The 27,364-nt window shown below is 39.7% G+C and overlaps 2 protein-coding genes across 14 annotated transcripts in view; one reads left to right on the forward strand and one right to left on the reverse strand.

The window, feature by feature from the left end:
• LOC148361881 (multiple PDZ domain protein) overlaps positions 1 to 16,316 on the reverse strand; it is a 112,095-nt gene extending 95,779 nt beyond the window's left edge. For 2 of the 5 annotated variants that reach the window (XM_088342692.1, XM_088342691.1), the window contains exons 1-7: positions 16,030 to 16,217; positions 14,328 to 14,417; positions 11,717 to 11,883; positions 4,925 to 5,149; positions 4,657 to 4,725; positions 2,918 to 3,040; positions 2,224 to 2,307 (exon numbers count right to left, since the gene is read on the reverse strand). In XM_088342692.1, coding sequence (XP_088198818.1) covers positions 2,224 to 2,307; positions 2,918 to 3,040; positions 4,657 to 4,725; positions 4,925 to 5,149; positions 11,717 to 11,883; positions 14,328 to 14,343 — 684 coding nt within the window. In that variant the 5' untranslated portion in view covers positions 14,344 to 14,417; positions 16,030 to 16,217. Of the gene's footprint in view, positions 1 to 2,223; positions 2,308 to 2,917; positions 3,041 to 4,656; positions 4,726 to 4,924; positions 5,150 to 11,716; positions 11,884 to 14,091; positions 14,233 to 14,327; positions 14,418 to 16,029 lie in introns of those variants that run through there. The other 3 variants (XM_088342689.1, XM_088342688.1, XM_088342693.1) reach the window with 3 other exon arrangements.
• Positions 16,317 to 19,974: 3,658 nt separating this feature from the next.
• The window catches only part of adgrl3.1 (adhesion G protein-coupled receptor L3.1), a 385,181-nt gene continuing 377,791 nt past the window's right edge, over positions 19,975 to 27,364 (forward strand). For all 9 annotated transcript variants that reach the window (XM_088342694.1, XM_088342696.1, XM_088342697.1 and 6 more), the window contains exon 1: positions 19,975 to 20,356. The gene's annotated coding sequence lies outside the window, so the exon portion shown is untranslated. The remainder of the gene's footprint in view (positions 20,357 to 27,364) is intronic.

A 27,364-nucleotide genomic window follows, 5' to 3' on the forward strand; every position in this document is an offset into this window, starting at 1 on the left:
CGGTTCTCGACCATAGTCCGTTCCAGAACCCTGTTCGAAAACCGATTTGTTCGATCACCGAAATCATTTTTCCCATTAAAAATAATGTAAATCGTTTTAATCCGTTCCAACACCCTGAATGTTTACCTTGAGTGTTTAACGTAAACATAAAGCTAACCCAGGCTAATCGTACGTTCAGTGTTATTGTAATCTTCCGTACGAAAGATTACGCTAACATGAACATGTAAAAATTAAAAAATCAGGTCGTTTACAAGTCATTTAGCACCCGGGTCTCAACAACAAGTGGTGAGCGGTTCATTGGAAAGGGGGCTCCGTTCCAACACCCTGAATGTTGGGCTCCGTTCCAACACCCTGAATGTTTACCTTGAATGTTTAACATAAACATAAAGCTAACCCATGCTAATCGTACGTTCGCGTTATCGTAATCTTCCGTACGAAAGATTACGCTAACATGAACGTGTAAAAATTAAAAAAAAAAAGGATAAAGAAAAGAATTATGAATAGGATTTCTTACCTTTGTGGTGGTCAGCAGAAGGCGCAGGTAGACGGTGGGGAGAGGGATGGAGGAGGAAGGAAATTTATTGTTTGGAAGGATGTTCTTTTCTCTTAAAATACCGATCTAATGACACTTGCTTCTGCCTTCTTTTCTGCTAGCTTATAGCACTCACTCCCTTAGCCACATCACTAGATTCCACAGCCTCCTAATTCTCTAGTATCGTACTGATCGTAGATTTAGCCATGCTGTATTCCCTAGCAAGATCAGACACTCACACACCTCCTTCATATTTTGCTATTATTTTTTTTCTTAAATGCAATAGTTGTACGCACTACTTTTCTTTTTTTACCTGTAGCAACTTTGCTGCTTGCACGGACTTTCTTCAGAGGCATAATTAGGGGCTAAAACACTTCATACACCTATATTAAAAGCGAAAGCAAATGAAGCACGTCCGCACGCGACAACAGTTGGTCAAGAAAAGAGCGATTTACACCCGTACGCCGCTCAGTATCGCACCCTAGCGTACGCACACAGGCATTACCGGCGTTCGAACTCCGATTTTTTGACCGAACAGCGAAGCAAGAATTTCTCGAAATTTTTGGTCGGACTCTGATTTGTTTGAACTGAGAGGCGTTCGAAAACCGAAGTTCCACTGTATGTGCAATATTGATCAGTCAATACATTTTATTGCTGACCAGAACCAGATAACAATGGCAGAAGCACTAAATTATAACCATCAGGCTGCTAGAGACATGGAAGTTGTTAACAATTGCATGACTTTGAATGCAACGGGAATCAAACCCAGATTGCGGCGGGGAAAGTGTCAGATCCTATCCACTAGACCAGTAGGGGTACAAGCAACGCGTGAAAAGGCATTAGGTCTTAACTCATTTTTAGTCACTGCATCACTGCATACGTTAGAGATATAAAAAAAGTGATTAAAAATCGGTATAAATTTGGGTTTCACTTTTTCTCTGATAAAACCAAGCATTGTAGGTGAAAAATGTTTTAAATATTAGCGGCCATGTGCTTATTCATATCTTTCAGGACGACTGTATTCTGTTCACGCACTTCCTTTTTCCTCAATCTGTTCAGAACGACCGAAATACTTACCATAATGCCTTTTTCTTCATTTAGTTCAGAATGTTGTGCGCTTTTCGTAAAGACTTTGCAAGTGGGCGATACAATACCTTATTTTACTGGTCTCCAACCTTTACTGCAATGACTAACTGTACTGTCGCGGGCAGGCCCGAAATGACATTAACAATTGTGTAACGTGACTAAAAATGATATACCACCAAATGCATTTTCATGTATCCTCTGTGACCCCAATGGTCTAGTGGAGAGGATCTGCCACGCTCTCTGCTCTAATCAGGGTTTGATTCTCGTTGCAGCCAATATTATACAATTGTGATCAGTGATATATTGCGACTGATCAATCAATGCACGGTATTTCTAAACAGCAACCTAGAAAACAAACTAGCTCTAGCAAGTTATCTAGGGCTGCATTTCCATCTCAACACTTAACTCTAATAGGGACATATACAGTTCATTCATGTTTTCTTATACCATTCAGCATTTTGAATTAAGCAACAGTTACCGGCCATCTATGTTCACAATTTTTCCAAATGCATTGTAGGTAATTTAGAGAGATTTGTTATCTCCCTAGACAGTAGAACCATTCAGGGAATAGCGTGGACCAGCAGCCCATCTGTCTATCAACCCACCTGCGCCACCTGTTCACTGTTCATGCCAGCCAGATCGTTGTCTCCAATGCGCAAGATCTGATCGCCACTGCGAAGTCTCTGATCCTAAGGGTGCCAAGTTTTAATCACAACACATTTTTCGTTCAATTCATTACAGGTGCTAGTGCTCATTTGGGTAAAGACATGTGGTAAGCAATTCTCTGTATTAAAACAAAGAGGAATCAGTAGCTATATCAAAACCTTACATTCGTTTGACTATTCCTAATTGGTGAGTTTTAAAGATTTTTACTGGCACAGCAGGACAGTACTTAGCACTGTCACCCCACAGCACGGAAACTATTTTAGAGAGTCTTTTACAGGAAAAGAAAATAGTAGGGGCTCCAATCAATTAGCTTGGTTGCACACTGTAACAGCAAAACTACACTAATTTAACTTACTTTCTTGTCCGCTTTTTAAAGTTTTGCCTTTTTTGGTAATGAATAATTATGATGAGTGACTCATTATAATGACTCCCTACTGAAAAACAATCTTGTTGAACCGATGCAGTCACCATATTTCAACTATTATGTTGTTGCATAATAAATTTCCCTCATCGCCTGAATCTTTTTCTCACAACTGAGAAGTTAGTTTTTTGTCATAATGGTAACATTGATGTTATGTTCAAACCCAGCAGGCAAATTTGCAATTCAAATGAATGAAGAGTGTTTCACATTACCTGCCCAGCTGCTCCACCTGGCAAGATGGTCTTCACCACGACTCCTGTGCTCCGTCCTCCAATGATGCCAAAGCCGAGGCCTTTCCCGTCATTGGTCAGTTCTATGATCTCCAAGTGTCGCCTCTAATAAAAAAAAAAAATAACCACAATTATGTCAACAACAAAAAAAGTGTTTACATTTTGAAGACATGGAGTAAGAGAAAAGAGAAAAAAATAAATACATATAAGGAAACAAAGAGAATAAAAAGGAGTATGGGAGAAAGTAAACGAGAGTAAGAGCATAAGAGAGAAAGTAAGAGAGAGTAAGAGTAATCAAGAGGAAGACAGTTTGTGTGAGAGTGATATAGTGACAGAGAAAAGGAGAAAAGTTGATGGTGAGAGAAGGGAAGTGAAGGGAGAGAGAGATCAAGAGTAAGAGAACAAGGGTAAGAGAAGGAGAATACGGAAAAAAAGTAAGCAAGAGGAAAGGAACGACACTGCCAAAAATCAATTTTCCCTTAACCTTTTCAAACCACAAACTCTACTGACACCTTGAAAGCCCGGCAATTGGATCACAAATCTACACCATAATTTCTGGCCATTCAGATGAGTTGAATACCTTAAAACTGGGCTTATCAGTACCTTTATTCCTGCTGCAGATTTTATCCCTCCCCATTCCCATCTCGCTAACATAGCGACTTCTTGTGTCAACAATGTATTTTGTTCTCTCTTTTGATTAAATTTTCCATGCCATAAAAATACATCGTAGTTTGTTAGAATCAAACCACGTTGCAATATTTCTTAGTGTGTGTGTGTGTATATTTTTCTTTTGGACTCATCGATCATCAATTAACTGAAAAATCGATAATATAAAACTAAAATACAACATGTTGTGAGGTTTGCTTCCTTCTTGATATTACAGAGGCAAAAAATGCTATTTTAGACTATTTCTGATGGCTAACTTGGTAACCAGGGGTTACCAACCAAAAAATTAAATTTTAAATAATTATAATTAAAAGCAATTTTTCCTACACGAGAGTAAGATAATAAGACATTAACATAAATAGATATAGAAAGAGATAAATTTAAAGTAAGACAGAGTTTGAGTGAAATAGTGACAAAATAAAAAAGAGTGAGTTGTGGAGAGTGAGAGAAAGAAATAGAGCAATAGAGCTCAAGAGTGACCAAGAATTAGGAGGAATTAAAGAGAGAGTGAGACAAAATTAGCCATGGAAGAAAGTAAGTGAGAGTAAGAGAATAAATGAGACGGTAGGTGAGAGAAATATCAAAAGTAAGAGACTGAGTTTGAGTGAGTGAGTGACAGTAAAATAGTGAGAAGTAGAGAATGAGGGAAAGAGAAATATAGAGGGATCGATAGTGAGAGAAGGAGGTAGATGAAAATGAAGAGAAAGAGAATGAGAGATAAAATAAAAAGAGTAAGGAAGACCGTAAGCGTGAGTAAAAGAATAAATATGAGAGAGAGAAATAGGAATCAAAGAGAGAAAGAGAACAAGAGAGATTGAGAAATATAAGAGAACAAGGGTAAGAGAAGGAGAGAAAGACAGACAGAGAGAGAGTTTGAGTAAAATAGAGTTTGAGAGGGAATAAGAGGTAACAGGACAGTAAGGCTGATTAAAAGTAAAAGGGTCAGAAACAGAGAGAGGGTGAAAGAGCAAGAGAGTGATATGTTGATAGTGTGAAACTGTGAGATACAAAGAGTGAGAGATTTTGAGAATGATTCGGAGTGAGAAAGATTTTACCTCATGAGCAATTGCTGCCAGATTCCTCCCCAAAGACAGCGTTCGAGATATCCGAGGTGGTGTGCAGTACTACAGGAAACGACAAACAAACCTAAAGTAAATCAAACAGATTCTATCCCCAGCAGTGTGTGTGCCATTTGAAGAGATATTTTCAAATAAACTGACATTTTTAAAGTCAATTTGAGATATACCCCCAATGAGCGAGCGCTTTGGGAGATATCCGCCTCCACAATTATCATCTCATACTTGTGATTCACATTTGCGCTACCTGTGATTCGGCGGGAATGCAGTTTTCTGGGTAAATGTCTGAGAAAGGCAAATCCTGCGACTCTAGAGAGGAAACACTCCCGTCCCTGTGGAGCGACCTGCCGGGTCTCTGATTCTCCATTGCCCACGTGTAGGAGTCACTGTGGCTCAGCGCTTTGGCGTCCATTATCCCACCCTGGCACTTGCCACAGTTCATGGACACTGACTTGGAAAGACTCTTTCCCTGCTGGGATTGAAGTGGAAAAGAGATTAGCATATTTATTCGTGTACAATGTACATTCTTTTTCCTATAACCTTTCCAACATCATCTAGGTACCTAGTGGTCCAGTGATTACACAGCTTATAATAATAATAATAATAATAATAATAATAACAATAATAACAACAATATTCAGCTGTAGTTGTGAATTGAAACTCTTTCTGACAGGAGATTCTACTAGACGGTCCCAACAGACACTCACAACACGCTTGGGTCTGCCAGGTCGGACCAGCATCTTTCCCCACATCTTCAGAGCCAAATCACTACCAGGTGGTGATCAGTTTACAGCTCCGCTCTTTTCACCCTAGTGCCCAAAGCATGCGGCTGCAGGTCAGATGAAACGACTACAAAATCGATTATCGAACTGCGGCCTAGGGTTAGTCCGAGTGGACTGTGTTCCGTGCTTCCATTGTCGAGGTGGCTGACTGAAGCTGTGGCCGTAAGGTAGTTGAGCCTGGCGTGGGGACAAACCTCAGACCTGTTGGTGGTCACCAGTGGTAAGGGACACTATCAAACTGAAAAAGGAGTCTTATCGGGCTGTCCACGGCTGTGGGACTCTGGAAGCAGCTGGCAGGTATTGACTGGCCGAGCGGAATGCGGCTTAGGCAGTCGTCGATGCAAAAAATCAGAAGAGTTTGGCGAGGCCATGGAAGGCGACTGCCCAACGGTTTCGAGTAAATTTTGGTAAACATACGGCAGCTTAGTGGGGAAAGGCCGTGTGCCATCAAGACCGTATAAAGTGGAGATGAGGCGGTGCTGATCTCAACCTGGCACATTGTGAAGAGTTGGGCAGAATACTTCCAAGACATGTTCAATCCCACAAACACGTCTTCCTCTGTGGATGCAAAACCTGAGGACTCGGAGGTGGGCTCTCATATCTCTGGGGCTGAAGTCACTGAGGTGGTTAGAAAGCTTCTTGGTGGCAAGGCCCCAGGGGTGGATGAGATCTGCCCGGAGTTCATTAGGGCTATGGATGTCAGCATTTCATAGTTGACACACCACTGCAACATCTGGTGGATATCGGGGACAGTGCCTCTGGACTGGCTGAACCCCTTTTTCAAGGAGGGGGACCAAAGAGTGTTTTCCAACTAAGGGGTAATTACATTTCTCATCCTCCCTGGCAAGGTCTTTCCTGGGCACTGGAGAAGAGGGTCCTTTAGGAAGTCGAATCTCGGATCCTAGAAGAGCAGTGTGGTTTTTGTCCGGGCTGTGGAACAGTGGACCAGCTCTACTCGCTATGCATGGTCCTCGATGGTGCATGGGAGTTTGCCTATCCAGTCAACATGTGTTTTGTGGACTTGGAGAAGGAGCTTGTCCGTATCCCAAATACAAGTAGCTGAAATTATTTTCATCCACAGGGTGGCTGCACGTATACATGAATATATACGGTGTTTGAGAAGGTAGGGCTTGATTGGGAAAACAAATTATAAACAAGAGGGTTGATCAATGTGAGAGAGAAGGGGAAACAATGAGGCAAATGGATGACGGTGATAAGGAGACGGCGAAGGTGAAGACATTCTTTGTGGAAAGCACAATAGAGACAAAGGAAGACCGGATGAGAGGGGATTAAATGACTGATTTTAGGCTATGTTTTGAATTCACTTCACTGTTAATCATGGTTCATTTTTATACTACATTTATTACAGCCGATCCAATGTGACAGCAATTGTAAAAGACATCTACTAAAAAGCCTGAGCACACACTGAATCAACTCTGGGACAAAGGTGGCAGCAATAGTTTGTCTCTTATTGTATAAAATAAGATTTTTGGTTGGAGAGGAGTGAAGATTGTCAAGTGCAGGGCACTAAATATAGGGTCTGTTGATCTGAACTGGGCCATTGAGGGTCCAATCGGGCCATATATTTTTCCCACCCTTTCCTTTGGAAATATAGACTCTTTTTCCTTGGATTACTTTCAACGGGTACCCGGACTCTGCAGGTCTGCATCAAACCTTAAGTACTGGTATCATTTTCCGTTCATTTTCGCTGTGATTTTCGGACTATGTACTTAAATGAAGGACATGAACAAGAACCCTTAAACCCCCCCCCCCCCCCCCCCCCCCCCCCAATACATACGAAAAAATGGGGTATTTTTTTCAATAGTTGGGAAGAATTGATAATGTGCTCCGAAACACTCATAATCTCAATTATGTGAACTGAGCTATTTTCAGAACCGGTCCATGGGCTACTCTGGGAGGTGGCGTGCTCGCGTCTGCGACACAGCTCAAGGGGTTCCACTCAGGCCCGGAAACGAAGTAATGGCAGTAGTGCGTAGGGGCAACCTGTGCGTAACGACGGTACAGCTTGCGAAGAAAGGCTGGAGGGACCCTTTGCATGGCTCACGGGGGTCCACTCGAACCCGGGAAACGAAGCAATGGCCGCCTAGCGTAGGGAATACTGAGCGTGATGGCGGTACAGCTTGCGCGGAAAGGTAAGTGAACATGGCGGCGCATGGATACATGCTTGCGGCTCGTTGTCCAGCTAATCTTCTATTTATTGCCGTTCTCTTGTCTTTTTTGCTTTCACTTTTGGACACATGTGTGGCCAAAAATACTTACAGTAGGGACGAACTTATTCGGTTGGGTGGGCGTCTAAATTTCGACTTTTCGGGCACTTTTTATACCGCCTATGATATACCGAGCGAACTTCAAAGAGACCCGACATCCTTGTGGACGGCTGTTCCGCTTAAACGACGACAACGGCGCCGTAAGGACAGAAAACAGAAGCGTGGTTGCCGTGCAGGCAGATGTGTGAAGCGTGCGAAGTCTAAGCAGCAAGATGGACGCGAGGATGTAACTAATTCCACCATTCATCCCTCGCCGGACAACCCACACGAAAAGCCACAAGAGCGGCAGCTTTTGAAGATTTCGACAAAGACTACAAAGAGTTCAGCTAAGTCAAATGATTTAGCAAAGCTAAAATTTGGTCTTTTGAATGTTAGATCGCTTGCTCCAAAAGCTTTACTTGTTGATAACATTATTCGTGATTATAAACTTAACTGTATGGGTCTGTGTGAAACTTGGTTACGCCCGGATGAGTACTTAGCGCTAAATTATGCTTCTCCCCCAGACTACGAGAGTAGCCATATAGCACGCACGTTGAAAAAGGGTGGTGGTGTTGCGCTAATTTCTGAAAAATCGCTCAAATTTAATCCACGTACCTCTAATAATTACAAGGCGTTTGAGGCTCTTGTGATGCAGTCCTCTCTATTGTCAATTTATGTAATAACTATCTATCGTGCACCTGGGCCATACACAACTTTCTTAGACGAATTTGCTGAACTTTTGTCTGAACTTGTAACCTATGCAGACAAAATTATAATTATGGGAGACTTTAACATTCATATGAACTCCCCACTCAATTCATTTACTATTGCGTTTAGGTCTCTAATTGATGCATTTGGCTTTATTCAACTGGTTGATTTGCCAACCCATAAAAATGGGAACACGCTAGACTTGATTCTGACTCGAGGAGTTTTAACCTCAAACATTATGGTGTTACCGTGTACTACCGTTATCTCGGATCATTATTTAGTTACATTTGAGGTGCTAGCTAAGTGTAGTGTTAAAAAAGCTGAAGTATTTAGCGGACGCAATATAAGCACTGGCACAGTTTCTGAGCTCTTTGAACTCCTTCCTGGAGCAGTTGCGTCCTTTCCTACATACAATGGCTCGATTGACTCACTCATGAATGAGTTCAATACCACCCTGACTAGGGTGCTGGATTCAATAGCGCCCATAAAACTAAAATCACGTCCTAAAAGACGCACGCCTTGGTTTACTGATGAAACTAGAACCCTTAAACAAGAATGCAGGAAATTGGAAAGAAAATGGCGCGCTACCAAGCTTGAGGTTTTCCATCAAACCTGGTGTGACAGCTTGTTAAAGTATAAAGCGGCCCTTGCCTCTGCAAAATCGGCCTACCTTTCGAAGGTGATTGCGTCTCAAAAGAACAACCCCAAAGCCCTTTTTGACACTGTAGCATCGCTTACAAGGCAACAGACTATCGCAGATAGTTCGACACACTCTGCTCAGGACTTAATGGTCTTCTTTACTAAGAAGATTCAATGCATACAGGAAGAAATTGCTAAAGAAATTATTAATACCACACATATTAAAGGACTGAAATTTACAGATGCACGACAGGGTGGCTGCATTGGGAAAATGGCCGGTTTTAGTGAACTGTCACTTGATGATCTCAAACAGGTGGTAAATGCGGCCAAACCGACAACTTGCCAGTTCGACCCGCTCCCAGGTTCACTTATTAAAAGTCTTTTTGGCGTCCTTGGACCTTCAGTTCTAAATATTATAAACATATCACTCTCCTCAGGTGTAGTTCCAGCAGCTTTTAAGTCCGCCGTTATTAAACCCACACTGAAACGACCCAACCTTGATCCAGAAATATTAAGTAATTACAGACCTGTGTCAAACCTACCTTTCCTCTCTAAAGTACTCGAAAAAGTAGTGGCACAGCAGCTGAATGCTTTCATATCCGAGAATAACCTTTTTGAATCCATGCAATCAGGATTCAGGGCTAACCACTCTACTGAGACAGTTCTGATGAAGGTAACAAATGATCTCCTAATGTCAATGGATTCTGGCGCTTCATCACTTTTGCTGCTGCTGGATCTTAGTGCTGCTTTTGACACAGTGCACCACAATATCCTACTAGAACGGTTGGAAAAATGGATTGGTCTCTCAGGAACCGTCCTCTCGTGGTTCAGATCCTACCTCTCAGATAGGACGCACTGTGTTAAATATGGTGAAATGACATCTGAGCCCTTTAATGTTACCTGCGGTGTTCCGCAGGGTTCAGTGCTTGGCCCCCTTCTTTTCAACATTTACATGCTTCCATTAGGTGACATTATTCGCAAGTACAATATCAGCTTCCACTGCTACGCAGACGACACTCAACTCTATCTTCCGTTGGAGGAATCTTCCACACTAAACTGTGGAAATTTGGAGGCCTGCCTCACTGAGATAAAAGAGTGAATGTCACTCAATTTCTTGCGTCTTAACTCTGAAAAGACCGAAATGTTAGTCATTGGTCCATCTAAATGCCGTGACTTATTCTCAAAAACTGCTGTGAACATTGACAAATGTCACATCACACAGAGTGACTCAGTTAAAAATTTAGGTGTCATATTTGACCCTGATCTAACCTTTGAGATGCATGTAAAGAAAATTACTAGAACCGCTTTCTTCCATCTTCGTAACATTGCCAAAATCCGTTCAATACTGTCTCAGTCTGATGCGGAAACTATAATTTATGCGTTTGTTACCTCCCGTCTCGATTACTGTAATGCACTACTCTCCGGTCTCCCGAAGTCCAGAATCAAGTCTCTTCAGCTAGTACAAAATGCCACAGCGAGGCTTTTAACTAGGACAAAAAAGTACGATCACATAACACCAATTTTGGCTAACTTGCACTGGCTCCCAGTGAGCCAAATATGTGACTTCAAGGTTCTCTTAGTATTGTACAAAATCATACATGGACTTGCTCCCTCTTATCTTTCAGATCTGATCTGCCCCTATGTCCCGGTCCGAAGCATACGTTTTGAGAGTGCCGGTCGTCTGGTGATCCCGAGAGCAAAGAAGTGTTCTGCTGGATCGAGAGCGTTCTCCATCCGGGCACCGGTGCTGTGGAATGCTCTTCCCCCTGAGATCCGATCTGCAACCTCAGTGGAAATGTTTGAATCTAAACTTAAAACTCACTTCTACTCCATTGCATATGAATAATAACCTACTCTTCTTGTCGGCTGAAAAATAGTCTGTGTAACATAGTGTACTAATCTGTGAAGCCCTTAGAGACTTATTGTGATTAAGGGCTATACAAATAAAAATGACTTGACTTGACTTGACTAAGAAGGCTCCACTTTGTAACCCCGCAAGTAAATACTGTACAGCTTGCTAGCTAGTCATGGGGCTTTTACACAAGACACACAACATTCAAAATGTTTGTTCGATTAGAAGTACTTAATATGTGGTGCATTGTTGGGTATTTTAGTGTAAATAGAACCTTATTCTGAAAGTTGACTGGAGGATGCTTTTATGCTACCACGCTAAAGTAATAATGTGTGAGTTGGTCTTATAGTGTTAGTCTATCACAGCTTAATTACACTTAGCACGCCTTGATACACGGCCAAGCAACTCAACCTAGATTAAATCTTGTCTTCCTCATGCTATGTGATGCAAATGGGAGTGAGCGACAGTTTTTAAGAACACATGGGCCACATCCAACACACTCCAACAATAGAGGCAAAACTTAGAAGTGGTTATGGTAAACTCCTTGACATTACATACAGTGCAAACACTTCTTCCTTCACCCTTCCTTCTGACTCCCTCTCTCTGTCTTTGGGCTTTAGTGGTAAGCCAAGGTAAGCTGATTACTCATCCGGTTTGCTTCCTGCATTCAGTATTTTGGGAATGATTCCAGCTACTTCTTCATCATTCCATGTACACGAACCAGGCAAACCCCCTCCCCCCCCAACCCCCACCCACGCACACACACATACAGACTCGAGATCTCGCTCTACCTTGGCTGGAGGCTTGCGCTGAGCCTTCTGTAAACTGAGAATATGAAGGAAGAGGGGGCTCCGTAGGACGGTTTTCAGGAGGCTGAGTTTCTCCTGAGCGGGGGCCTCCCCTCGCTCTTTCAGTTTAGCTTGAAGCCGCTCCACAGCCTCCAAGGCACGCTGAGTATCTGCACACAAATTGTACTTCATTAATTTGCGTGTCATTCAGATGCAAGGTTTCTCCTGGATGACTTTGCAGTTATCCCTAGAGCTGCAAACCCTCACTACTCATATCTGGCATATATTGGGAACATAAATATAGCCGCCCTTGTTTATTTATCAGTGTCAGGCATTGGAGCCCTGACATTAATATATTTCAATGGTTCAAGTGTGGAACTGGCCACAATAAGCTTTAAACAGAACTGTTATTACCCATTCCAATTCTTAAGGGGGAACCAACAATTCTCAAACAATACCCATACAAACTAAACTATAACAATTCAATAGTTTCTGTCACTTAAAAATGTAATGTTATCGTTACTGTAATTTGGTAAAGACCCTTCTCTTTGTAAAACAGACATTCTGGTCTTATCAATGTCAATGTCTCAATACAATAAAAAAAATAAAGGCAAAAATCACTAGCTCTTTCTTAAAAAGTCGGGTGTGTCATTTGAGGTCTCCTTAAAAAGAGCAAAAATAGAGCATTGTTTTCTAAACTATGTGTTAACATTACCCAACTGAATTCAAAGAGCCATTTTCCCACCTTGCGTATCTGCAAAGCTCTTGTGGCCAATGAACACATTAGGTAGGAGAAAATAGGAGGGTTTGTGTGGGTTGGGTTTGTTTGGTGACTGACGTTATACTAGTCACCATAGTTTTTTTGTTAGTGTAGCATGAAAATAGTGAAAGTTAGAAAAGGCGTGTTTCAAGTACAGTCCAGATGCCAACTCAAACCACATAAAAGATGAAAACAGAAGACTTTCAAGCGGAATATAAGAAGCTTGACAGAGGCTGCAATGATGACACAAGCCGAAGATTATGTCAGCGAGCAGAAAAGTTCCAAATTCCGTACAGCACATTTAAAAATGTAAAGCTCATACCTGATATAAAAGTATAATCACGGCAGACCCATTTGCACATTTCAAATGTTTACAATAAAATGAAATGCAACCTTGTGCAAATATCCCCCCCAAAAAATAATATAATCCAGATTCTTAAACAGAAACGTCATAGTAACAATGCAATTCTGCAAATACATTCTCCATTATCCTCAGAATGTATTTGTTTTCTAACCTGTATTTTATTTTTTCACATTAAAATGTACATATTTTATGGAATGGGATAAACTGGTTATAATGAAAAACAATTTGACCCAGATTAAGCTATTTTAGCCTGTATTATACGGATATATCGAATTAGGCTATCCATGATAAATAATTATTTTTTCATACAACTTTTTAAACTTTACATTTTCAAATTCCCTGCTAAATAACTGCATTAAATCTATTAAACTAAGTTATTTATTGAGCTGAGCTAACGAGGCTGGCCACAGAATGCTTTTACTAAGGGTGTACCAATATCAAAGTGTATTGTATTACAAATATATATCTCATCTCATTAGCTACACCGCTTATCCTCAGTAGGGAGCCCATCCCAGCCATCTCCGGGCAGTGGGCAGGGGACACCCTGAACTGGTTGCCAGCCAATCGCAGGGCACACAGGGACAGACAACTCATTCGCTCATTCACACCTAGGGACAATTTGGACCGGCCAATTCACCTGAAATGCATGTTTTTGGAATGTGGGAGGAAACCGGAGTGCCCGGAGGAAACCCACACAAGCACGGGGAGAACATACAAACTCCGCACAGGAAGTCTGGAGCTGGATTTGAACCCACGACAGGTTCCTATGACATGAACTGTGCCGCACAAGCGCTAACCACTGCGCCGCCGTGCTGCCCCGTGTGTGCTCATCATGACGTAGGTACATTTAATTAAGTTAGAATGTATAAAAGTAACTGTGGAAATGAAATGAAATGATCTGCATTTATATAGCGCTTTTCAAGTCAAGACTTCCCAAAGCGCTTTACATTGTGCTTCACATTTCCCAATAGCGCCCGTGCAACCATGAAAGGCCCTGCTTATTGGGGGTATTAGAGGTTCAGTGTCTTACCCAAGGACACTTTAACATGTAACACGGAGGAGCCGGGATTCGAACTGCGATCTCTTGATCCCAAGAAGAGCGCTCTACCTCCTGAGCCACTGCCGATGAAGTGGTTCATCCTACTCTATTTATTTCCTTTGATAATTATTTTTTAATACAGTAAGCTACCCTCCTTGTATGAAAGTTACGAACTCTGAAGTGTTAAAATTCTGGCAAAATCGAATGTGCTTTACTTGATGATAGTGCCGCAAAACCTGAAAGGTTGCACGGGGTCACGTTGGCAGGCTGTGTTGAGTGAGAAGCTAGTTAATGAGCATGAGCCAGAAATTCAGTAATTGCCAATGGCAGAAGGGTTAAGACGCTGTAAAGTTTGAGAACATCTTGACTCTGAGCCATGCACAACCTGCAAGCGGATCACTTCATTACTTTACTTGCATGACCTCTTTGTTTCTAAAAATGATGTACTCACCCATGATCTCCATCATAGATCTATTCTCTTGAAGACTTTCACTGTAATTTCCCGCTTCGCTTTCTTTCCGACACCCAGGACTTTTAACACCTAAAAAGGATAAATACTTTTGTCACTGTGTGCAAAAACTGTCATCCAAATACAAATCGTGAAGCAATTAATTGCCGCTGCACATAGAATCATCTCATCATAATTAGGGAAATGCATCCAATAAATATTCCACATCTGTTCTGCAAGACACTTTAATTCATTATCATTTTTTTTCTTTAAACAAGAGATTGCAGTTTGTCAGTTAATGCTCTTTGGTGGGATTTAAATCTCCAGGAGGGTTTACAAGCCGCCCTGTGGTAATTAGAAAGGACATATTGTTTCTCCCTCAGCCCACTGTATATAATTACACACCCTATGGTCACATCATTATGAACTGTGAGGAAATGGAATCAGTTTGGGCACTGGCACTGGCAATGAAGACAACGCAAGGTCTTAATTATTAATCTAGCTGAATTGATAGTTCAGAATAAAAAATATTTACGTGTGTGAACACTTTTGGAATCTCACATCTTGATTATATATAAAAAAGTCATATTTTATGACTTTATTCTTATTTGTCCACAAAATTGCTACTTATGTCATTGCAGTGTTTTCTGATGTGCCTACGATTTGGGCCAGTTTACAACAACCACCTTGTAGCTATTACCTATCGTTCCCAATATCCTTTAAGTCGCAATCTTATCTTTTAAGTCTTTTTTAAGATTTTCTGAAGTGCCATGTCTCCTCTTGTTGAAAACAATGTGCATTATTAATATGCAATCAATACAAATCAAGCTATTTCTATTTCATTCAAATAAACGTGTTACAAAAATACCTATCATACATTGCATGCTGTTAATACCATATACATATATATATACCTTGACTATGTATCAAACATGTATATACATGTATTGATTATGTATTCTTATTGGTGCACAATGTTGCTGGTAATGTAATTGTGCTGTTTTCTTATATACATACAATAAAAGCCAATCTACAACAACTCCCTTGTAAATATGACCAATCATTGTAATACTTTTTTTTAACTTAATTTTTATCTTTTAGGTGTTTTACATGTTTGACCTGGAGTAGTATGATTAATATTGTAACGGTACCCTATGTCGTAATCAATGACGATAAAGGCCAATATGGATACCAACAACCACTATTGTGTAAATATTACCCATCTGTCCTAATATTATATATTTATCTCATTTTTATCCTTTAAGTCTTTTATTACACGCTTACCCTGAAAATCAGCGTCTAATCGGTGTAACTAATATAAACTACATTGCAATCAACACGGACAATAATAAAGACAATGCTAATCTAATTAAAATAATAATCCCATCACAAACTTCGCCAATGTTGTGTAGCATCTCGATAAATCATGAATGTGTGCAACAATTCTTTAATGGTGTTTAGCATATTTATGGTCACCGTTGAGATTTAAACGGACATGTCCGTCTCGGTTGGCAATGACGACGTCTCATTGAAAAGCTAATTAGGTACGAAGGGATAAGTACTGTCCTTCACGGTTTATTTCCAACTTATTTTTTCTTAATAAGGCAACGCAAGCTAGACAACATCAATATGAAAATCATTTAGGGTCATTAACTATATCAATTTGACATGACATATACAGACAGCGTCTCGTGGCATCCATTACCGTGACGAGCAGACGGTCATCATCATGGATGCCGTTCCGTTTCAGGTCCACCGACACGTTGCTTCACTACGCCGAGGAGGGAAGAGCAACAGGTGCCGGACGTGACCAGGACGGTTAAAAGAAATGTACACAAAAAAGAACAAAAGTTTCAAGAAACAACAGCTTACCACTTGCTATCAATCGACCCGGTCTTTTTTTTTCCTTCTTTTTTTTTTGCTACCTTGTTTGACAGGATGCTACTGCGCATGTCGTTCGCTGATCCTCTGTCCTGACACTGGGGACTTGGTTAGGTACACTTTCTGATGAGAATTTAACTGAGTTACCCTATATGTCTTTCTTTTTCCTGTTTTGTGTGATGTGTCTGTAATTCAATAGACCAGTGTTTTTCAAACAGTGTGCCAAACACACTTGTGTGCAGTGAGACTTTGTGTGGTGCAGAAAATATCTCAGTTTTATTTTTGAAAAAAAGCATGCTATTGTTTTTGTTTTCTTCAAATGACCAGCCAAATAAGTGGCGGCCGATTACTATTTTCACAGAATGATTATAGACTGCCCAAGAAGCAGTGCAATATCCATTATCTGCACCGCTTATCCTCAGTAGGGGTGCTGGAGCCCATCCCAGCTATCTTCGGGCAGTGGGCAGGGGACACCCTGAACTGGTTGCCAGACAGTCGCAGGGCACACAGGGACAGACAATTCGCTCACTCATCCACACCTAGGGACAATGTGAACCAGCCAATTAACCTAACATGCATGTTTTTGGAATGCGGGAGGAAACCAGAGTGCCCGGAGGACACCCACGCAAGCACTGGGAGAACATGCAAACTCCACACAGGAGGTTCGATCCCATGATCTCAGAACTCTGACGGAGACGCGCTAACCACTGCTGTGCCGTGCTGCGTATTTATTTGATGTCTTTCTAATTCCATTTTATAATCAGAGTCTAGTTTCCCTTGTTGTGTTTCTCAGCCTTTATTTATATCTTTCAATGCAACTTTCTGTTTTCTACATACTCTAACGGAGCCTAACATTTAGCTCTCGTACCGTGAGTAAAAATAATCTGATAATGAGATGAAGTGAAATGCCTTTTCATATGTAATCTACATCCGGAGTGGTTATACAATGGATTTTGGCTTATTATTATTATTGTTTTTTTTTTCTTCATGGTATTTTTGGGCCAGGCTGCAAGAATATTGTCAGATATTAAACCGATCCATGGTATAGAAAAGAGTGTGGACCACTGCGTCATACCCCTGCTTTAAAAAAAAAATCCTGCTTAAAAAGAAAAAAAGTATAAAGAAATCGAATGCATTTTCAAATTCAAACAACAACGTTAGTTTCATTACATTAATCAGGAATAATACTAAGTCCGGGTATTCTGTGTCATTGTGATCCACTTGTAAGTTAACGGAGTTCTTAAATAAAATCTGGCATTCTTACTTTATACCTGTCTCAATTATTATGATTTCCCCTCATTAAAAATATGTATAGGCATATACACATGCTGTATAACAATTTTTGTAAGAGAAATTAGAAAAAAAAAGAATTCAGGAAGTGTATTTTATGTGTTTTGTGATCATTTCAAATTGTGAATGCCGTATTGGGCTGCACGATTACTCAAAATCTAATCCATAGTGAGTCAAGTAGCGTGATTGTGGAATCACAAGACACTGTGTGGTTTTTCCATAAGAATTAATTGTTTAATGTTTGGGTTTTCCCCCTTCATTATTTGACGTATGGTGTGTTTGGCCAACCAAAATTGTCACCGTTCAGGTTTTAATCGCCAGTCAATCCGAGGTAAGTTTTAACAGCACTTGCCAAGAAAGGCAAAGATAATTTTGCAAGCATCATGCTATGCCACACACCTATTGCAACCCTGACAAAGCTCCCCTTAGGAGGGCACTGTTTTATTAAGGTTAAAGCATGTCACCTAACCAGTACAGATAATGTAATTTTCTTTTAAAATTGAAAATTGCATCGAAATTGCAGTACCGGTCTGGAAAATCACAATTCGATTTTTTCCTCCAAAATTGTGCAGCCCTAATGCCATATAACCATTTTTGTACGAGAAATAATAAAAAAAGACAGATCACACCTTGAATGAATGAATGAAAACTTTATTTCGAACATTAAAATAAAAACTGGACAAAACAATGAGTCAACAACAAAATAATGTTACATAACATGTTCGAAAAGGGGTAGTCAGAAGTAGATGCTTATTTTCCCTACCCCTTTATATCCCTATTAAATACATTTTACAAATCCTATTCTCCTTTTGTGTCTAATATAACAAAATCTCATGGATATACTTATTACATATGTCAGATATCAATAATTATAATAATTACATTAATCACATAATTTATACAGTAATCTTCGTAATACCCATCCCTCAACGTCATAATGCCACTAGTTACCAATTATCACTGTGGCACCAATGATAATAATAAAAATGAAAATAAACATAATATTTATAATAACAGTTATGATATAATAATAGAAACAAAAACAGTAATGTGTTTTTGTATTTAAATTTGAACACATGAATAGTTGGACATTGTTTGATCTCATCTTGTAAATTTAAAAACAATGAATATTTAGGCAAATACAACAGGATTAATACTGCAATACTAATAATACTAAGTTAAAATGTTCTGTGTATATTTGGACCCAATTTTGTATGTTAGCAGAATGTTGAAATGAAATCCTGCATGCATACAAATTAAATGTCCAGTGCAAATGTATTCACAGCTTCTAAGGCAGAGGTCAGGAACAGTTTTGACACAATGAGCCATACTAGCAAAATGTACAGGTTTTTAATTTTTTTGGGGGGTAGCTTGCCATACTATACATTTTGATAATAGTTACAGCAAAACCGCCAAACCCGCTCTCCAGACAAAATCTAGTGTTCAGCTCGTTTTATTTTACAGTGTAATGTAAACATTTGGTAAAATTCATGAAATAAGAATAATGGTAGAGCCTGTGTCCCATATCAACAAATATACCACTTTAAACTTGTCTCCCTCCCGCAAAGACTTAAGATCATTGAGCCTTTTTTTACCTTCATTTTTTTCATAAATAATGGTTTCATAACAAGGTGTAACAGGAGTTCGTCCATAGAAATGTCGCAAAATACAGCAAACAAGTATACTGATGTATTTACCTTTAGTGCAGAGCGTTGTGTGCATAGGTCTGACCACCCCTACCACTCACCCAATCTAATTGCTCTATGTTCTTGGCTGGCATTTTCTGGGTGATTGCAGTTATCTATGGATTTTGGACATAAAGTATCTCTTAACAATCTTTTTTCAATGAGCTTCCATAAAAAGGATTCCATGGTGATGTACAGCCAAAATGGAGTCTGCTAGTGTGACACCGTGACTAAACTTTAGTGGAAACTGTGCTTCATATATACTGGACCGAGCCTTTTGGCTATGCACACACCAAACTCGACTCCTCGCTTCTCTGAATTGAAACACAACACAATAAAAAAAAATGACTGAAATTTTACCTCCGAGCCATATGTACTTATGAAAAGAGCCATATCTGGCTCGCGAGACATATGTTCCTGACTGCTAAGAAAAATTATTCAGATGAAATTGTAATGACTTTTTTTTTTTTTTTTTTTTCAGTTTTTGTTTTATTGTGGAACACTGTTTCAATATGATCGTTAAAATCAAACTTAGTCCTCGGCAGAATTAATTCGGTTTCCACGTTTAGGTGTATTTAAACACTCACGGTAGGTGGAGCCCTAACTCCAAACATTTACGAGCCGTAGAATCCAGTTCCTTGTTTTACATCCACTTTAGCTCCTCTTCTCCCTCTTTCTTCCTGCGTGCGTCCCCTTGGCAGAAATCATCGGCAGCCCTCCCCACCCCTTCCTAAAACAAGCCACCCACCCGTCTTGCACACCCCTTTTCCCCCCTTCCACCATGCAACCCAGTCTGCGCGCTCTTGTCCACTTTGCCTTCCCCGAAAAAAATACACCCCCTCCAAATTAGGGTGACCGTTCGCGGAGAAAAGTCAGCGGAGGCGATAAAGGCGTCAGGGATAGAGAGGGGAGAGAAAAGAGAGGGAGGGAGGAGACAGGCGGGGGGAAAAACGCCTCCATCCTCCTTCTCCTGCTCACTCCAGCAGACTTCCATCCGTCCATCCTCGGGATACTGAGCGCTGGCTGACTGCTCATTTGCAGAAAAAGGAGGGAAAAAACTATACCTCCATTTTCATTTCATAGTCAAAGTCAAGTGCAGTCACCCCTTTCCATCAAAGGACTGTACCGGAGAAGCTCCATCTGGATGTGTTTGTATGCGCTCCTCCTTGTGACACGGTAAGATTTCATTTCTACCCCCGTATTCGATATGCTGCTCTGCACGTCAACCTGCAAATTGCGACTTCGACTCGCTCATAGGAATGTGGCCTGCGGGCAACACTTGACCGGTCCCGTTGGATGCAGAGTGAAGTCATGAAATGCAATGCAAGGTAAATCACCTACGAGGTAGAGATTCTGCAGCTGCATGGGCGTCGCGATGATGATGATGCCACTGAGCAATGTAATCACATTACCCCGGCGGTAGAGCACTGGAACCCGCACATTATTATTCTGTGCGGCTCACTGCAGGTTGCATATGCGCCGTTCTGTGGCGTGATGGATGACTGACAAGCAGGCTTCATCTTCTCAGTATTTTTCTCCAACTGTCATTGGAATACATCAGAATGTAATAAGTGTGTTTTTTTCTAATTGGGTATTGCAATCCAGAGTCAATGGAGCTAATCTGTAATCAAAGCACTAAGCAGCAGGCCACATATATGTCAATCATGCAGATTCAGATTCTAGCTGAGGACTTTAATTTACCATGTTCGTAAATGACCTTGGTGGAAATCGCCAATTGTGGCACAATGTCATTTCCTGATCAAGAGTGCTTTGTAAATTCTCATACATTGTAGAGATTGCACACTTGTATGACCCTCACAGGCAGTGTGTCCTCAATGTGTGCTTGGGTTGTTTTTTTTTTTGTTTTTTTTTGGGGGGGGGAGCTGACCCACGTGAGTCAGTGACCATCCGCACTCAGCATCCAAATGGCTTTTGTGAAGCTCGCAGGGCAGTCTGGAGTAGGTGACAAAATGTGTTGACTCATCTGTCATTGCAACAGCTTAAAAGGGAGAAAAGTGTCAGGTGAGCAAGAGCGGCGGAGAAATGGCTGGCGTCCGCTTTCCTATTTGCCTTTTTGTTTCACTTTTCCTATATACCAAAACAATTTGCATGAGGAAAAACTGCATTAGTCCTTATCTTATCGCATTGTAACTGACAATCACAAAGAACAATGAGTGCAATACAAGCTATATAGGAACTGACAACATCATCATCTGCAGAAATAAAGAAATTGTTAATTACTTTTACACTTTCAAGAGCATTAGTTAAAAAAGCAACATATCTGACACAATAATAAAAAGGGCAATTCAACTACATTGTAACTGACAACATTTTTGCAAGGAAAAAAAAAGGACGATAGAATATGTATACCAGCTGGCAACATAATCAACAGCTCAGTAAAAATAAGGACAAGCATCCAAGCATCTGACTTGTTCATCACAAGAAACAATGAGGGGATAGCAACTGTTTTCTAACTCACAACATTATCATGAGAGACATTAGGCATGATAAAAACCTTTATAGATATGGTGACATCATCATCATCATAAATAATAAGGGGCCGTACAAATTACAAATCATCCGTCTTGTTATTGTGATTTTGTTTTTTTTAATTTTGCTTAGGAAATAAAAACAATAAGGATCATATTGCTTTGTAACTGAAAACAACAACCACAAAGAGCAATGAGTGCAATCTAAACTGTAAAAAGTAACTGATTGCATCATCATCACCCACAACAATAAAGACATCAATAACTGCATTGATATTCTCAATATCATCCAATAATTGAAAATAAACAATAAGGATCATAGCAACTGCTAATTATTTGACATAATGATCATAAGAATCAAATGGGTAAATTGTTGAATTTTGTATCTGACACAAACATTATTACAAGGAACAAAAAGCATGATGGTTCCTGTATGTTAGCCGGCAACATCATCATCTTCATTTTAGCAAAAATAAGAACCATATAAAATTCCAAACAACTGACTTGCAACAATGAAGGCATAGCGATTGCGTTGTAACTGACATCACCAGTGGGGAAAAAAAAGCACGGCAGAACCTGTGAAAGCATCATTATGTTCTTGTTATGCTTTTCCTGTATTGCATGGAGAACTAAATACAATAAGATCCTATCATATTGTAACTAACAATATCAAAAAGAGCAATGAGGACAATAAAGGAACTGACAACATTTTCACCAACAAAGACCAATAAAGACGTTAGTTAATGCATGGACACTATCAATATCATTCCTTATAAAAAGGAAGGCCCAAAACACCTGCAAGTAACTTACACAGTGATGGCAAGAATCTAAAAGGTACATCACTGTACACTGTAAATGACAACACCATTATCACAAGGAACAAAATAATGATAGAAAAAGGAAAAAAAAAGCAAGGACTACACAATCAGCAAGGACCACACAAAAATATAATGAGCACAAGAATCAAAAGGGTAAATCAACTACATTCTAACTGACAACAATATAATAATCTATCAAGGAACAAAAAGTACAACAAAACCTGTATACCAGGGAATGTGTGTGAAAACAAAAAAACATTATTTGTTGTACCATGAAAAAAAGGCAAGTGTACTTATCTCCCATAAATGACTTGCCTTTTTCTTTGTGTTTTTCTTATTTGTAGCAAACACATACTCAAGCAAAACATGTGATATGACATACAAAGCATATGGTTTGATGACATATTTACAGAACAGAACGTTGGGGGGGATATCAACGCAAAGGACAAGCCACAGAAAACTTCTTGATGTTGCCATTTTCAACCTTGGGGGCTTCAAGCATGCTAAACCACTTTCTTACTCGGCTTTTCCAATGGCGAGATTTGGTTGGATTTTCTTTGTATGGTCTGGACATTTTCTCGTTTACCTTTCAAACGGGTTGGTAATAACAACTTTGACCTTCAAAGCAGCTGTGTTATGATTATTAATTATGTCAAGTCAAGTCAAGTCAAGTCATTTTTATTTGTATAGCCCTAAATCACGAAGAGTCTCAAAGGGCTTCACAGATTATTACACTATATTACACAGACTATTTTTCAGCCGACGAGAAGCGTAGGTTATTCATATGCTATGGAGTAGAAGTGAGTTTTAAGTTTAGATTTAAACATTTCCACTGAGGTTGCATATCGGATCTCAGGGGGAAGAGCATTCCACAGCACCGGTGCCCTGATGGAGAACGCTCTCGAACCAGCAGAACACTTCTTTGCTCTTGGGATCACCAGAAGACCGGCACTCTCAGATCGTAGGCTTCGGACCGGGACGTAGGGGCAAATCAGATCTGAAAGATAAGAGGGAGCAAGTCCATGTATGATTTTGTACAATACTAAGAGAACCTTGAAATCACATCTATGGCTAACTGGGAGCCAATGCAGGTTTGCCAAAATCGGTGTTATGTGATCGTACTTTTTTGTCCTAGTTAAAAGCCTCGCTGCGGCATTTTGTACCAGCTGAAGTGACTTGATTCTAGACTTCGGGAGACCAGAGAGTAGTGCATTACAGTAATCGAGACGGGAGGTAACAAACGCATGAATTATAATTTCCGCATCAGACTGAGACAGTATTGAACGGATTTTAGCAATGTTACGAAGATGGAAGAAAGCGGTTCTAGTAATTTTCTTTACATGCATTTCAAAGGATAGATCAGGGTCAAATATGACACCTAAACTTTTAACTGAGTCACTCTGTGTGATGTGACATTTGTCAATGTTCACAGCAGTTTTGAGAATAAGTCACGGCATTTAGATGGACCAATGACTAACATTTCGGTCTTTTCAGAGTTAAGACGCAAGAAATTGAGTGACATCCACTCTTTTATCTCAATGAGGCAGGCCTCCAAATTTCCACAGTTTAGTGTGGGAGATTCCTCCAACGGAAGATATAGTTGAGTGTCGTCTGCGTAGCAGTGGAAGCTGATATTGTACTTGCGAATAATATCACCTAATGGAAGCATGTAAATGCTGAAAAGAAGGGGGCCAAGCACTGAACCCTGCGGAACACCGCAGGTAACATTAAAGGGCTCAGATGTCATTTCACCATATTTAACACAGTGCGTCCTATCTGAGAGGTAGGATCTGAACCACGAGAGGACGGTTCCTGAGAGACCAATCCATTTTTCCAACCGTTCTAGTAGGAAATTGTGGTGCACTGTGTCAAAAGCAGCACTAAGATCCAGCAGCAGCAAAAGTGATGAAGCGCCAGAATCCATTGCCAGTAGGAGATCATTTGTTACCTTGATCAGCGCTGTCTCAGTAGAGTGGTTAGGTGATGTATATTTTGCTGTATGCCAACGTATGCAACTTTAATTTTGCATTTGCAGTTGGATGTATAAAGGTCATTTTTTAATTTTGTGATGTGATGAAGAAAAATAAATGTGAAAAAAATATTTTTGATACCAAATGATTAGCTACCTTTGTAAATCTTTTGGTATATTTGTTAAATATGTTATTCTTTATATCGACATATATTTAGATAGATGGATAGACCATTTTCACCCAAGCTACCTACTGGAACTACATTTGTGTACATTTTGCCACATTTTAGCCCTAGTTCCTTTTAAGACACATATAAGATTTTATCCCTAGAAAAGATAGAAAATTTTGGTAACTTTCGAAAAATAAATACATAGATAAAAGGAAGACAGAAAAAAACAGACCAAAACATCAAACTTAGTCATTACATATGACTTTTAAAATTACATATTTTTAAACAATCTGCAAACTATTATTGGTTGAGCCCAATTGCACAAGGCAATGCAAAAAAAAACCCAACATCTGTTAGCTCTGATTAATATTTTTTAACATAAGAATTGAGTAATATAGTTAAATGTAGGATTTTTCTATATTTGTTGTAAGGAAAAATACATTATAAAGTCTTGCTCTGATGTGATGCTCAATACCTAAGAGGAAGACATCCAAAGACAATGTATAACCGTGATGCTTTTTTGGGACGAGTCCAAACATGTAATGCAGAATAACACATTTTTTGTGACCGGAAAAGAGCGAGCTGTGTCTTGGCATCAAGGGAAATTATGTGCCGAGAACGATGCATTATTCCACATTATGACAACAGGATGCTATGAAACCCCCCGCCCCCCTACCCATCTAGGTCAACCCCACTTACCCACAGAACTTATTACATTTCTTTCAAAATCATATCAAATACAATCAGAGTGTAGTCTAGTGTCGTATTTTCCTGAACTTGCTGTTGTATCAAACTAAATGTGCTGTTTCCATTTCAAGATCACCTGAAGCAGAATAATACGGCAAGATAGCGGATGTTACATCCAAGAAGTTGAGCTTGAATGAAGAGCGAGCGTGCTTCTACTTCATTTTGCATCCATTGATCCAAGTCATGATTAAACTGCGATCCGTTTTGCACAACTGACACGTGACCAATTAAAGAATTCATCAATCATGCCGGTCCCTCGTGAGTAGGCTTATCCTATCAAGTTTTTCTTTGTCGGTTTACTAGTAATCACATGCTTTTTACATGAAATCTTATTAACATGCACACCCTTTAATGCCATATGCTGGCATTGTCGATTTTTACCTTGAAAAAGCAATTTTATTAAATATATTTGAAATCAATCGCAAGCAATATTATCATAATTGCAGAGAAATATAAAAAGCATAGCAAATTGCATTAAAACAGATTATATCAGTCATCATCCAAAGGAACAGGGATCATGTCAATGGCACTGTTACTGAAAACATAATCACAAGGAACAATGAGCGCAATGCAAACCAAATACGTACCGGCAAAATCATTATTTCTGGCAATGATAAGACCATGGTAACTGCACAGAAACCATTTCATTTTTTATAAACATTGACCAGTAATGACAATAACAACTTCTAGCCATCTGACTAAAGAAATAAAATGGTAAATACATTGTTACCATTAAAATCACCATATAACTGATTGCTAAAAAAATCAAAACTACAAGTATGACAAAAACTAATAACTGAGAACTTCACCACCCTCAGCAATGATGCAACTGCATAACAACTGTCAACATTGTTTATCATAATAAGGAGCATAAATGAACATAGGAACTGCCAACCATCTGACTTTGTCAGCACATACTGCATAGTAACTTACAAAATGATGAAAGAGAACTATACGTACAGTAAATACTGTACAACAACATCATAATCGCTGGCAACAATAAGAGCCATAACAACTGCAAAACATCTGGGTTTTTAATCACAAGCAACAATAAGGGCATAACAAATACATTGTAACTGCCAAGAATGTAATCCCATAGTACAATAAAGAGCACATAGACTACTCTATACAGAAACTCATAACATCGCCATCACTACCAATGAATAGGACCACAACGACTTCTTAGCAACCAACCACCGACATCCATCACCTCAATAAAAAGCAATAGCAACTGAAATAACACTCACAAAAGAATGTGACATGTTATACTAACATCAAGACAAGAAATACTTTCCGTTTTAAAAAACTTGGTACAAGTTTGATTATTGAAATCTAGAGGTACAGTATAACAGGTGTTGTCGGCATTTTCTGATAAATACATAAAAGAGTTATTGATTACCGTATTTTCCACACTACAAGTCTCTCTGGAGTATACATCGGATCAGCCAAAAAGTGCATTATTAAGAAGGAAAACACATGTAAAAGCCGCGCTCTTGCTATAAGTAGAATTTGGCGAAAATGTATTTATATAATTCAACACTAAAAACATACTCGTCATCTTGAAAGAATATTTTAGACACACTGGATGTAACATTTTAAGAGTTATTGAGATAACTCTAAAGTAAAGAACATGCTGACTAAACTATCATCTTCACTCCAAATCACTCCAATCAAATTTTCATCCTCAGTGTCACTTTTACTAGTAAACAACTCCCGGTAAGTCCCGGATGTGGACGATGGGCCGGCTTCCTCTTTCTGCTTTTGTGTTGCGGTCAAAGTTAAAATTGTCAACACAGGCCTAGAGCGCCTGCTTGTCGTTTAGTGTGAAACTAACATGTGAAGTGATATACAGTACCAGTAATAACAATTTCAAACTCAATGATTTAATAATGTGTTGATTATTGAATGTACACGTCTCAACGGAGTATAAGTCGCACCACTAGGCCAAACTAGGAAAAAACTGCGACTTATTGTCCAGAAAAAACGGTGAA

The sequence above is a fragment of the Urocampus carinirostris genome, chromosome 8, assembly GCF_059441175.1.
Source record: "Urocampus carinirostris isolate Australia breed hairy pipefish chromosome 8, RoL_Ucar_1.0, whole genome shotgun sequence".
Taxonomy (NCBI): Eukaryota; Metazoa; Chordata; class Actinopteri; order Syngnathiformes; family Syngnathidae; genus Urocampus; species Urocampus carinirostris.